Here is a 15,974-nt window from a genome sequence, read left to right as displayed (position 1 = left end):
TTTATTATATCATAGAGTATATATATATATATATATATATATTTGTAGGGTTAGTATATATATTATATTGTAGAGTGTGTATAAAGTATAATATAGTAAACAAACAGTTTAACACATTGCAACTAAACAATATAAATAATATATCATAATTAAATTATAATAATAATGATATTGAACAGTACTATTTACATATAGAGTATATATTATTATATACACTCTATATTAGTCTATATTATTATAATTTTATATATATATATATATATATATATATATATATATATATATATATATATATATATATATATATATATATTGTAGAGTGTGTATATAGTATAATATAGTAAACATACAGTTTAACATATTGCAACTGAACAATATTACTAATATATAATCATTAAATTATAATCATAATGATATTGTTTATAATAAAAACAACACAAGATACATGGAGTTCTGAGTTCTGACAACTGTTTAAACATTACACACATATATATATATAAATTAAATTCTATTTGTTTGTATTACACTTTTTTAACAATTCATATCCAATAACAATTCTAATCCATTCACACAACACGTTTTATATCATTAACTATCATTAACTAATAATGTGAGTTATCATCAAACAAGAATGTAATTCTTCATGTAATTAATGCCAGACCCACTGGCTATGTTTCACTTATGTACTTTATGTGCATTATGTTTAATATAGAAGAAGGACCCTTAGTTTAGTTGTTTTCTTTTTTCAACAGTTTACTATAAATCATCAGATGTAAGTGTCCTAACTGTAGATTCTTTGGCTGCCCATTGAGGTACAATCAAAAGTTGTGCTTTTGTGTAAGATACAATAATGTATCTTAATATTTTTACACAATTACATTCACATTTCCAGGTCAAACACGTAATATGTACAAAAGAAACAAAAAACTGTGCACTTCATGGCCTCACTTGGCATGATGGACCTTATATAATAGTATTTATCATTATTTGTATTTTAAAGCCGTTGCACTGCTCTATTTTACCACTAGAGGGAGACACGTAAACGTTATCTGGTGAGCAAAAACCCGCCTGTTCAGAAAGAGAGGGCGCCATTTTTTTTCTCTTTTATGGACTTTTTTAAAACGTAAAAAACTCCAAAAAGTGTACGAATGTCAATATTTACAGCATTAATCATTACATTCTGATATGTAATCCATAGTCCCTTTATTATACAAGCATGTTCCTGGTTGTTTTTCCGAGGTCAATGGCGGTGGTAATAAATCTGTAATGAAGCATTTTTCCCACTTTAAATGACATCGTAGCTGGAGTTCAGACCACAGACACTTTGAATCAGTTTGGAAACTGTATCTTTTACGTGACAGATTCCTGTCTCAATGGAGTTTTGCCTGTTCTCTCGGTGTACCCGTGGGTTTCCTCCAGGTTTTCCGATTTCCTTCATTTCCATCAGGTCTACGTTTCCATGTCATAACGTCTGCTCTCCCTGTCACATTAGACAATGAAGATCTTCTGATGGTAGACCAACAAATGCAGAACATTCATACCTTCTGCTGATGAAGTGATTGTGAAGTAATTGGGGGTTTTTTTTGTCCTTTAGCACTTGGATTCTTTATTGACCTCAAATCTCGACCTCAGTGGTGCTTGTTGGGAAATTTGAATGAGAGAAGTGTGAGTGTGAAATGGCTTTAAGCACCATGTCGGGACACCGTGAACGATCAGTGCTGTGGTCACGAGAAGCTATCCCGTGTAGAAACTCGTGTGGAAAACAAGTAGTGATTACACCAGCCGCCGTTCCAGCTTTGTTCTGAACAGCCAATCACTGATCACCTTTGTTCCAAAGGCCTGGTGCCAAAAGATAACTTACTGATCTCAAACTCACCCTCTACTGATCATAATCATTTTACACGTTTTGTTCATTTTTGACTTTTTAGCTTGACGATATAAACAAATAAACACGATGTAATCTCATGATTTAATTATTTCACAACTCCTCACCATCACTGCTCGTTTTTATTATCGCTGTGTTTTTCTTCACCTTCAAATACCACATTTATAATTTGATATGCAAATGATCAGGAGGAAGCAATGGATATGCAAATGAGTCTATGATGTCATTCTAGGATTTCTACTAACCCTTTAATCATACTTTAGCTACATCCATCTGATTAAAGCGTTGCCCCCGTCGGCCATTCTGAACTTTATGACAGGGTTTGTAAGGCTCTGATTTTTTTCAGTACTGTCTTGTTTTGACCTCAGTGTTGGTTATTATCTCAGATTGTGAGGAGCAGTAGTTCATCATTAGTGTAAAAACAGGTGGATAGAAAACCCCATTGAAGACTCATTTCCTGTGCACTGTTGTTGAGGAGAGCGTTTCATGATAACGCTCTCTTCTTAAGGAGACACCTGTCGTGCTACACAACCTCCTCTGCATTATCACTCTGCTTTCTCTCTCTCTCTCTCTCTCTCTCTCTCTCTCTCTCTCTCTCTCTCTCTCTCTCTCACTCCTACGCTCTGCATGCCTCGCTGTGCTCAAAAGGCAGACCACACACACACACACACATACACACACACTGTCCTGCACTAATGCTAATGAACAGCAGGCTCGAGCTAAAGTGGTGACATCAGCCAAACCATCTCCTGCAACTGAAGACGTGTTTGTATGGCTCGCTTCACACGTTTATTCGTCTGCGTTTGCCGTACTTAATACCACCAACATATTAGCAATGCATAAAACACTGACAGGATTGCTAAGTCATATTACTTATTCATTTAGCTGATCTTCATGGCTAATCACAGCTAGCTGGCTAACAGGAGGTACATCTGACAGGATTTCTGTAAAGTTATATTAAACGATTTGATCTTTACAGCGTCTGGGTCCGAGGGGAACGTGTTAGACGTGTTAAAGAGATTTGACCGATAGATAGAATCAGGGACAGAGAATGAAGGGTTAAAACTCATACGAGTATAATTGTAGTGTAGTATGCTAGAGCGATGTGGCAACGTCCTATTTTTTTTCCATCTCTAACAAATACTTGACTAATTCCTGCTTGAGAGTGTGACTGAGTCTCTCTGAGTATAAATAATGACAGTGCGATTTATGGAATTTTTAGATGGAGACAAAGTTACCGAAGCCGATCCATATTCGCCTTCCCAGATTGAAGTTTGGGGCTTATCTAAGCCTACATGTGGCTTATTTGTAATTGTATATGTGTGATAAATGAGAAGGGGGGCACGTTGGCTTAGTGGTTAGCACGTTCGCCTCACACCTCCAGGGTTGGGGGGTCGATTCCCGCCTCCGCCTTTTGTGTGTGGAGTTTGCATGTTCTCCCCGTGCCTCGGGGGTTTCCTCCGGGTACTCCGGTTTCCTCCCCCGGTCCAAAGACATGCATGGTAGGTTGATTGGCATCTCTGGAAAATTGTCCGTAGTGTGTGAGTGTGTGTGTGAATGAGAGTGTGTGTGTGCCCTGTGATGGGTTGGCACTCCGTCCAGGGTGTATCCTGCCTACACTACTGAGGTGCCCTTGAGCAAGGCGAATTCTGAGTATGGGTCACCGTACTTAGCCGTATGTCACGTCACTATTTCAGATAAATAGTTTTCACCGAATTTCACATTTTTATATTCCACAAAGTCTCCTGAACCCCATGCGGAGGAGTGTATTATTCATAATATATGACCTCTCAGGCTCAGGGAGCAATCCTGGAAGCTTCGGGTCTGGCGATCTCTCAGGGGAGGGAAAGAAAAGGAGAAAATGGTGAATGATAGCACAGTGCCCCTCTCTTTAAATGTAGATAGATAGATAGATAGATAGATAGATAGATAGATAGATAGATAGATAGATAGATAGATAGATAGATAGATAGACACCAAACATAATATAAATTCTTAACAGTCATCAAACTTTCTCAAATGTTTTTGAAGCGTTTTAATTTACTGCACAAAGTCATCTGTATCTCAGCAATTTTGGTGTTTATTGGGTTTAAGAACACAGCTAAAGACACCGAAATACGTTAATCATAGTTTTATTATTGCCACATGTCACAACTTCCACATAAACACAGTCAATCACACAGTGCTTGGACCCCTTAATCGCTGATTGTGGCTATATTTATTATTATAGTTCTTTTTTCTGGGAGGAAACCAGAGAACCCTGAGGAAACCCAAGCAGACACATGGAGAAGATATAAACTAAGCTTCAGTGGTAGAGAGGAGAGGAGGTGAGAGATATATTTGTATTAGAGTAGTATCTGCGTCTTTAAGTGGGGAGAGATGGAGAGGGGGAAAGAGAAAGGGAGGGTGAGAGGGAGGGAGGAAAGAGAGAACGAGCAATAAATGGAAAGAGGGAGTGCCGTGTCTCTTTAAGTGGAGGTAGAGAGTCAGTGTGTGCGGGGGAGGGGAGCTGGGGGGGGGTTGGCTGTGTTGGAACAGTCCTCCTATAATGAGCAGATCTGAGAGAGAGAGAGAGAGAGAGAGAGAGAGAGAGAGAGAGAGAGAGAGAGAGAGAGAGAGAGAGAGATTCAAGCACACCAACATAAGATAAGAAGCCGTGATACAAGCAAACCAGGGACGCACTCTTCCTGGATACACATCAAAACGGAAGACTCTGAGCCTGGATTTATCACTGATGCGCAAACACCGGATTGTGATGTGGACCTGAAAGAGCGTGAGCAGAAAGTGTGCAAGATAGATAGACAGACAGGGAGGGAGAGAGAAATAAAGAGAGAGAGAGAGTGGGAAACAGAGACGGCAACCATACAACGGATTAATAACGCTGGATTGTCTGTTGTCCTGCCGATCCATCCATCTCCTGTTACCTAAACGACAGCATTCATACCCAGCAATCACACACCTCCTGTTTTTTTTCTACATTCTTCTCTTTCTTTCATCCCTTCATCAGCAGCATCATCTGCAGCGTGATGATGTCGGGCGGGGGGTTTGGGTGCTGACGCTTGTACAACAAGACAGGAGCCTCCTCCGTTACACTCTTAGAAAAGAAGGTTCTTGGGTTCATCCCTCTGGAGATACCCATAAAGCTGGAATGTAGAAGCAGACAATACAAAGCTGGAATCATCTAAAGAACCCAAGCGGAACCCTTTTTTCTAAGAGTGTGTTAGAGTAGACGCGTGTAAATGCTGCACAAGCGCTTCCTCCACCGAACAGGTTTCTAAAAAGGTGGAGCCTGGAGGAGCTGAGGATCAGGGCCTGAGAAGCCCTGCACATCCGAGTCGCTGTGCTCGAGTCGCCCGGCGCGTGATGGCTGGCGTGGGCCTTCCGCTGTGTCCATCTCCGAGACGCAGTCGCCGGAGATCTGCTTGGGAATAACAACCTCATTCTCTGGGAGCAGGATGGTGTGAGCAACAACCCATCTTCTTTTTTTCTTTCAGTCTCTTTTTTCAGTTTGAGTTGTTGTCACTCGTGCAGCCGTTGACTGACAGGGATATTTCCAGTTTAAGCAACGTCTTCCACTCTGGTTTCCGTTCCCTTCCCCTCCCACCACCACCACCACCACCACCACCACCACCACCACCACTACCCATTCCTGATCTATTTTTTTTTCTGTTTCATTTTCTTTTTCCGAGATTTGTGGACTTTTGCCAAGCCCTATTTCATGCATGTCCACTGGGGGCAGGTTCAACTTTGACGATGGGGGGTCATACTGTGGCGGGTGGGACGAAGGCAAGGCACATGGCCATGGCATCTGCACGGGGCCCAAAGGCCAGGGCGAGTATGCTGGTGCATGGAGCCATGGTTTTGAGGTCCTGGGTGTGTACACATGGCCCAGTGGCAACACTTTCCAGGGCACGTGGGCCCAGGGCAAGCGCCACGGCATCGGCGTGGAGAACAAGGGCAAGTGGGTGTACAAGGGAGAGTGGACGAATGGATTTAAGGGGCGATACGGAGTGCGGGAGAGCACCGGGGCCAGTGGCAAGTACGAGGGCACGTGGAACAATGGGCTGCAGGATGGATACGGGACAGAGACCTACTCGGATGGAGGTAAGCACAAGAGTTTGTTTTTTCCTGGTACTGTGTGGGCAAATAGAGTTAGCGAGGCTGTCTCCCCCTTTTACCTAAACAAAGACCAACAGCTACTACATTTGTAGCATAAATCCCAATCATCTTAAGGCAAAGTAACATTTCTACACTTGTACACTTTCCAAAAATTATCCAAATAAGGTTGTCTTCAAAGAATAATAGAAATAAACAAGGCCTGTATGTATAACATTTTCGTTCCCACCTCCTACCTGCATTTGATGCTCTGAAGTTTTAAGATGAAGCTACCCCTGAAGCCACAAAGCCTTTTAAGGCAACACAAATGTATAGCAATGCAGATCTAATGTGCCATGCTAAACTGGTAGCGTTAATAAAGGGATGTGGTAGCTCTGTGGTTAAGGTGTTGGGCTACTAATCGGAAGGTCATGGGTTCGAACCCTAGGTCCACCAAGCTGTCACTGCTGGGCCCCTGAGCAAGGCTCTTAACCCTCAGTTGCAAGTCACTTTGGATAAGGGTGTCTGCTAAATGCCGTAAATGTGTTGGACTACCTCTCAGAAGGTTGTGAGGTTGAATCCCAGGTCCACCAACCTGCCATTGCTGGGCCCCTAAGCAAAGTCCATAACTCTGAATTGCACAGTTAGTTTCTCTAAATGAGGGAGTCTACCAAATGTAATAGTTAGCTCATTAGACTCATAGTGCTAAACACAGGGCTGTCACACATCGTCGCGACCGTCACGCATTGAGGCCTTTTCTCACGCTCTCCCGCCACACGTCGTATTTCTCACACAGAAAAACTTTTTGACTATTTATCATATATTTAATAAGCCGTAGCGCCCAAGACGTATCAGTCCGCACCGCCGTCTCTACGGAAACGGGTGGGAATCGAGTGCGTCTCCCCTGGAGTTCTTAGTCGAGTGTGACACTTATCAGCAAATCAAAAAAAGAGGCTACACAACAGCCAATCAGAAAATAGCACTATTGTATCTGGGTAAGATTTAACGCAACAACCAATGAAAAAAAAATTCAATAGCGAGAATATTTTGGTCGGTTTAAACAAAATGGTCGGTATGATCGGTTTGAACAAAAGCTCAACACGAAACAGCTTGTCTCTGGACGGGGACGTGACGGGATGTGGGGGGGGGTGGGGGGGATGTCACGCTTGCTTGTAAACATCTTGACTGTGATTTAAGGGAAAATTTGTTGAAACACGTCCTTTCCACTATGTAATAGTTTATCAACATTAACTACGCTAGTAGCTTGCGAAATGCCGCACCGAGCCGACAAGCTATAACGTTCCCTTTATAGCAGCAGCTACTGATGTGCTACTAGCGGTCTTTTAGGGTAAAGTAACAATCGTATGTCCTTTAAACACGTAGAGCGTAAAAATCTAACAACTAAATATTTAAAATCGAGCGAATCTATTAACAAGAAACAAGAGGAAAAAGTACGCTAGAGAAGAGAAGTACGCTAACGTTTTATCGGAAACGTCAAAATATATGATTTTTGTTTTCTTAAGATCGCAATCTATCACTTTCTTTCTTAAAATGTTACTACTTTATTTTCAAAAATCATATCTTTTAAAAGATAACCATGTAATTATTTTCCAAGCGAGTGTCTTTATCTGTTAGCTTTGTTGTTCTGTTCATTTCGGGTTTATTTCTCTTTCTTTTTGAATTGATTTCTATTTTTTCTCTCCACACACACACACTGAAAGGAGGATATACAGTAGAGGTCCGACTTAAGGCCATATATAGCAGGCTGTGCTGGTCCATTAATCCGAGAAAAAAAATATAAAATTACTCATTTAGCACAAACACAGCACAGTGAGGTCAGTCAGATTCACCCACATGTGTGTGTGTGTGTGTGTGTGTGTGTGTGTGTGTGTGTGTGTGTGTGTGTGTGTGTGTGTGTGTGTGTGTAACAAGGTCTCGGTACGCGGATGACCCAGGAGCAGAGCGCTACAGTGAGGGAGTATGAGTGACAGATACTCGCGTGTGTGTGTGTGTGTGTGTGTGTGTGTGTGTGTGTGTGTGTGTGTGTGTGTGTGTGTGTGTGTGAAAGAGAGGGAGACAGAGAAAGAGAGAGAGAGAGCATCCGGATTAGAGGCCTAATTAATAAGTTTACTGAACACAAAAAAGCAGAGATTTACACCAGCAGTCTAACACCGATACACACTGCTGTAACACTGACACACACACTGCTGTAACACTGACACACACACTGCTGTAACACTGATACACACACTGCTGTAACACTGACACACACACTGCTGTAACACTGACACACACACTGCTGTAACACTGACACACACACTGCTGTAACACTGACACACACACTGCTGTAACACTGACACACACACACACTGCTGTAACACTGATACACACACTGCTGTAACACTGACACACACACTGCTGTAACACTGACACACACACTGCTGTAACACTGACACACACACACACTGCTGTAACACTGACACACACACTGCTGTAACACTGACACACACACTGCTGTAACACTGACACACACACTGCTGTAACACTGACACACACACTGCTGTAACACTGACACACACACACTGCTTTAACACTGACACACACACTGCTGTAACACTGACACACACTGCTGTAACACTGACACACACACTGCTGTAACACTGACACACACACTGCTGTAACACTGATACACACTGCTGTAACACTGACACACACACTGCTGTAACACTGACACACACTGCTGTAACACTGACACACACACACACACTGCTGTAACACTGATACACACACACACACTGCTGTAACACTGACACACACACTGCTGTAACACTGACACACACACTGCTGTAACACTGATACACACTGCTGTAACACTGACACACACACTGCTGTAACACTGACACACACACTGCTGTAACACTGACACACACACTGCTGTAACACTGACACACACACTGCTGTAACACTGACACACACACTGCTGTAACACTGATACACACTGCTGTAACACTGACACACACACTGCTGTAACACTGACACACACTGCTGTAACACTGACACACACACTGCTGTAACACTGATACACACACTGCTGTAACACTGATACACACACTGCTGTAACACTGACACACACACACTGCTTTAACACTGACACACACACACTGCTGTAACACTGACACACACACTGCTGTAACACTGATACACACACTGCTGTAACACTGATACACACACTGCTGTAACACTGATACACACACTGCTGTAACACTGACACACACACTGCTGTAACACTGATAGACACTGCTGTAACACTGACATACACACACTGCTGTAACACTGATACACACACTGCTGTAACACTGACACACACACTGCTGTAACACTGATAGACACACTGCTGTAACACTGACACACACACACTGCTGTAACACTGACACACACACTGCTGTAACACTGATACACACACTGCTGTAACACTGATACACACACTGCTGTAACACTGACACACACACTGCTGTAACACTGATACACACACTGCTGTAACACTGATACACACACTGCTGTAACACTGATACACACACTGCTGTAACACTGACACACACACTGCTGTAACACTGATACACACACTGCTGTAACACTGACACACACACACTGCTGTAACACTGACACACACACTGCTGTAACACTGACACACACACACTGCTGTAACACTGATACACACACTGCTGTAACACTGACACACACACTGCTGTAACACTGATAGACACTGCTGTAACACTGACATACACACACTGCTGTAACACTGATACACACACATTGCTGTAACACTGATACACACACTGCTGTAACACTGATACACACACTGCTGTAACACCGACACACACACTGCTGTAACACTGACACACACACTGCTGTAACACTGATACACACACTGCTGTAACACTGACACACACACACACTGCTGTAACACTGATACACACACTGCTGTAACACTGATACACACACTGCTGTAACACTGACACACACACAGCTGTAACACTGATACACACACTGCTGTAACACTGACACACACACTGCTGTAACACTGACACACACACTGCTGTAACACTGACACACACACTGCTGTAACACTGACACACACACTGCTGTAACACTGACACACACACTGCTGTAACACTGATACACACACACTGCTGTAACACTGATACACACACTGCTGTAACACTGACACACACACTGCTGTAACACTGACACACACACACACACTGCTGTAACACTGACACACACACTGCTGTAACACTGATACACACACTGCTGTAACACTGACACACACACACACACACACACACACACACACACACACACACACACACACTGCTGTAACACTGATACACACACTGCTGTAACACTGACACACACAGCTGTAACACTGATACACACACTGCTGTAACACTGATACACACACAGCTGCAACACTGATACACACACTGCTGTAACACTGACACACACACTGCTGTAACACTGACACACACACTGCTGTAACACTGATACACACACACTGCTGTAACACTGATACACACACACTGCTGTAACACTGATACACACACTGCTGTAACACCGATACACACACTGCTGTAACACCGATACACACACTGCTGTAACACTGACACACACTGCTGTAACACTGACACACACACTGCTGTAACACTGACACACACACTGCTGTAACACTGATACACACACACTCTTGTAACACTGACACACACACTGCTGTAACACTGATACACGCACTGCTGTAACACTGATACACACACTGCTGTAACACTGACACACACACTGCTGTAACACTGACACACACACACACACACTGCTGTAACACTGACACACACACTGCTGTAACACTGATACACACACTGCTGTAACACTGACACACACACACACACACACACACACACTGCTGTAACACTGATACACACACTGCTGTAACACTGACACACACAGCTGTAACAATGATACACACACACTGCTGTAACACTGATACACACACTGCTGTAACACTGATACACACACAGCTGCAACACTGATACACACACTGCTGTAACACTGACACACACTGCTGTAACACTGACACACACACTGCTGTAACACTGATACACACACACTGCTGTAACACTGATACACACACACTGCTGTAACACTGACACACACACTGCTGTAACACTGACAAACACACTGCTGTAACACTGATACACACACAGCTGTAACACTGATACACACACTGCTGTAACACTGATACACACACTGCTGTAACACTGACACACACTGCTGTAACACTGACACACACACTGCTGTAACACTGACACACACACTGCTATAACACTGATACACACACACTCTTGTAACACTGACACACACACTGCTGTAACACTGATACACACACTGCTGTAACACTGATACACACACTGCTGTAACACTGACACACACACACTGCTGTAACACTGATACACACACACTGCTGTAACACTGATACACACACTGCTGTAACACTGATACACACACACTGCTGTAACACTGACACACACACACTGCTGTAACACTGACACACACACTGCTGTAACACTGACACACACACTGCTGTAACACTGACACACACACAGCTGTAACACTGATACACACACTGCTGTAACACTGACACACACACTGCTGTAACACTGACACACACACTGCTGTAACACTGACACACACACTGCTGTAACACTGACACACACACTGCTGTAACACTGACACACACACTGCTGTAACACTGACACACACACACTGCTGTAACACTGATACACACACTGCTGTAACACTGATACACACACTGCTGTAACACTGACACACACACTGCTGTAACACTGACACACACACTGCTGTAACACTGACACACACACTGCTGTAACACTGACACACACACTGCTGTAACACTGACACACACACTGCTGTAACACTGATACACACACTGCTGTAACACTGACACACACTGCTGTAACACTGACACACACACTGCTGTAACACTGACACACACACTGCTGTAACACTGACACACACACTGCTGTAACACTGACACACACACTGCTGTAACACTGATACACACACAGCTGTAACACTGACACACACACACTGCTGTAACACTGATACACACACAGCTGTAACACTGACACACACACACTGCTGTAACACTGACACACACACACACTGCTGTAACACTGATACACACACTGCTGTAACACTGACACACACACTGCTGTAACTGACACACACACACTGCTGTAACACTGACACACACACTGCTGTAACACTGACACACACACTGCTGTAACACTGACACACACACTGCTGTAACACTGATACACACACTGCTGTAACACTGACACACACTGCTGTAACACTGATACACACACTGCTGTAACACTGACACACACACTGCTGTAACACTGATACACACACTGCTGTAACACTGACACACACTGCTGTAACACTGACACACACACTGCTGTAACACTGACACACACACTGCTGACCTCTTTATGACCTCACGTTATTTATGGCTCAATTACACATACAGACTTGTGACAGTAGACGGTGCCTATTATGCCGTCCAGCTAAAGGTCAGTTCACGCTGAATGTCTCACTGAGGGATGTTTTCCTGCAGCATGTTTCGGACCTCAAGCTTAAAGCGAAACCACCCCCGAGGACTGATTTCATCACACTCTCTCACACGACTTTCTCTCCTCCGTGAACTCGACATAAAATCGTCTGCGCTACGGCAGCTAATCGAAGGGTATAATTAAGACCGAAAAGTTAATCCGAAGATCCTAACATCTCTAAAACTGCCGATCCAGACAGACGCCGATCTGCTATTTTGGATTCGGGAAACATGTTTCCCTCCCAACGTCTGGACTTCAGGTCAAAGTCAGGATCCTGTGTCAGTTATAAGGGGATGCACTGGAATGAAAATAGTGCTCGAGTGTTTAAGATTCAAAGTAAAATATAACGGATCGAATCCAGATTTATTTATTTATATATATTTATTTATTCAATTCAATTCTAGTTTATTTGTTTATTTCACATTGTCTCAAAGCAGCTTTACAGAACATAAACATAGAACCATCCATCCAAAAACATAGAACATAGAAACATAAGCACGGTGGCTTAGTGGTTAGCACGTTCGTCTCACACCTCCAGGGTCGGGGGTTCGATTCCCGCCTCCGCCTTGTGTGTGTGGAGTTTGCATGTTCTCCCCGTGCCTCGGGGGTTTCCTCCGGGTACTCCGGTTTCCTCTCCCGGTCCAAAGACATGCATGGTAGGTTGATTGGCATCTCTGGAAAATTGTCCGTAGTGTGTGAGTGTGTGAGTGAATGAGAGTGTGTGTGCCCTGTGATGGGTTGGCACTCCGTCCAGGGTGTATCCTGCCTCGATGCCCGATGACGCCTGAGATAGGCACAGGCTCCCCGTGACCCGAGAAGTTCGGATAAGCGGTAGAAGATGAATGAATGAATGTTAATATTAGATATACTTAGTTCACAATGTGTATGTATTTATCCCCAAAGAGAAAGTCTGAGGTGACTCAGGTGACTGTGGGGAGGAAAAACTCCCTTAGATGGTAAAGGAAGGAACCTTGAGAGGAACCAGACTCAAAGGGGAACCTCATCCTCATCTGGGTGACACTGCGGGTGTGATTATATATATACAGTCTGATAAATGTTGTAGTGATGTAAAAGATCACATGGAGTTCACATCAACTCTTTAGTATTGTAGAGTCTGACTGGAGCTGGTAGATCTCTAGATACCTCAGGATCCTCAGAGTCGCCTTCATCTCAGTGGAGGTCCGAAATCATCACACGGAAGACGATCTGAGCCGGTACGGTTTCCGGATGCCTCGGGATGGGTAGAAAGAGAGAAGCAGTGGAGAGGGATTAACGTATCTGCTGTTCATAATATTGGCAAGTCTGATGTAATAGTGCACAATATTATGGGATGTATTATGTGTGTGTGTGTGTGTGTGTACGCCTGACTAAAGAGATGAGTTTATAATCTACATTTAAACTGGGAAAGTGCATATATATAGTGGATATATATTTATATATTTAATTGGGCAAGTCGTGGCCTAATGGTTAGAGAGTCTGACTCGTAATCCTAAGGTTGTGGGTCCGAGTCTCGGGCCGGCCACGACTGAGGTGCCCTTGAGCAAGGCACCGAACCCCCCTAACTGCTCCCTGGGCACCGCAGCATAAATGGCTGCCCACTGCTCCGGGGGTGTGTGTGTTCACTGCTGTGTGTGTGTGTGTGCACTTTGGATGGGTTAAATGCAGAGAATGAATTCTGAGTATGGGTCGCCGTATGTCACGTCCCTTATTTATTTATTTATTTATTTATTTATTTATTCAGCTTGGAGTTCTTCACCGGACAGTAATTCTGCGATGTCGTCGATGATGTGAAAAAATCTTTCTATTGTGAGTGAAAGTCATAATAATCCAGATGTTCCAGCTTACCGGGAATCTCTTTACTCGTCACCTACGTACTTGGTTTTTTTATGAAGAGTCGTCATTAGTTCAGTTTCATTTGATTTCAGTTACAGTTTGTGGCACTGATTACAAATTCCAGATGCCTGGGTTTTAGCTCCAGTTTGTCTTGCTAATCTCCTGCAACAGTAGGGGAGACCAGGGGCAGTTGTAACACTTTTTTGCAATTTTGAGCAATAGAGTAATCCCTCGCCACTTCGCGGTTCAAGTTTTTTGGGTCAAGTTTCGCGCCTCGGTGCGTCGTTGATTTTTCAAAGATATTCATCGAAAATTAAAAACGGTTTCCCAGGATGCCAGACGAAGAGAGAAACTCTCTCAGAGAACCTCCTGCTCAGAGAACCTCCTTTCTGATTGGAGGAATTCAAGGTGTTACAACCGTCCCCTGTTACAACCGTCCCTGGTCTCCGCTGTATCCCATCATGAACACTTCAGGAATTCCCTCTCTGTCTCATCTCTGCCTCTTCCTGTGGTTTATACCGTATGATCCTCTGTGTTGTCAACTGTTTACAGTCCATCTTTGATGAGTTTGTATCGTGTCCATGGTCCGAGCCTGGTTTCTGTGTTTTCCTGTTCCATGTTGTTTCCTGGGTATGAACAAGGAATTCTCCAGTTTGATCTTAGGGTTTTTTTTTTTACACCTGGTCACTTCCTGCATTTTCTGTGATCCGATAGCTATCCGATGGTAAAAAGACCAGGTCTAAATGCCCTCCGAAACGTTTTGGGGACGGATATAAACCCGATGGTACAAACCCCTTCAGGAGGTGGTCTGGGACGCGTTTCAGATTAAACTGGACAGGTGTAAGTGCATGTGGTTGTTCAAGCCACATACGTCAGCGCTATACTCCTCCCAAACAGAACTACGTCACTCGCAGGTGATCTTTCACCCAGGCGTCTCGTCGGGTCTTAAACTGCCGCCAGCGAAAATGCAGCAAACAGTAAATGCTGTTTTTTGTAGCAACCGCGTACACCAAAGCGTGTTCCATTTCAATTACCCCAGAAATGAGGTAAAATATATTTACATTTTGGGCGGGAGTAGAAAGATCGGATCGATATCCGATTCGCCGAGACGCGTTTATGTGACCTGTTGTAAATGGAACAGTTTTAACAAATCAGACAGCAATCGGATCAGAGAACACACACGAAGTCACCGGGTGTAAAATCGCTGTTAGTTAAAATGTTCTCCACTTTTTTTTTATCACAGATTAACACCAAATGACAGGAAATGTTGTTTGGCTAAACTCAGACTTTTATCTGGTGTAACTCCAGAAGATTCTTACAGCTTGGCATCCTGTCAGAAGTTAAATGAAGCTAAGTGCTAATCTAGCCTGTAGTGATAAGACACACTGTACACACTCATCTGAAAGAAATCTGAGCAATTTTATCTGAGAGAAACCGAAGCCTTAAAAGTCTCTGCATGCTAAAACATTCATGAT

At 43.5% G+C, this 15,974-nt stretch overlaps 1 protein-coding gene across 1 annotated transcript in view; it reads left to right on the top strand.

Moving 5' to 3' along the window:
• The first annotated feature begins 4,473 nt into the window (after positions 1–4,473).
• The window catches only part of jph3b (junctophilin 3b), a 47,790-nt gene continuing 36,289 nt past the window's right edge, over positions 4,474–15,974 (top strand). Inside the window, exon 1 of the mRNA XM_027167889.2 lies at positions 4,474–5,989. Coding sequence (XP_027023690.1) covers positions 5,608–5,989 — 382 coding nt within the window. The 5' untranslated portion in view covers positions 4,474–5,607. The remainder of the gene's footprint in view (positions 5,990–15,974) is intronic.

This window comes from Tachysurus fulvidraco, chromosome 17, assembly GCF_022655615.1.
Source record: "Tachysurus fulvidraco isolate hzauxx_2018 chromosome 17, HZAU_PFXX_2.0, whole genome shotgun sequence".
Classification (NCBI taxonomy): domain Eukaryota; kingdom Metazoa; phylum Chordata; class Actinopteri; order Siluriformes; family Bagridae; genus Tachysurus; species Tachysurus fulvidraco.
Note: the sequence above shows the minus strand (reverse complement) of the source record. Positions and strands in the feature narration are given on the sequence as shown.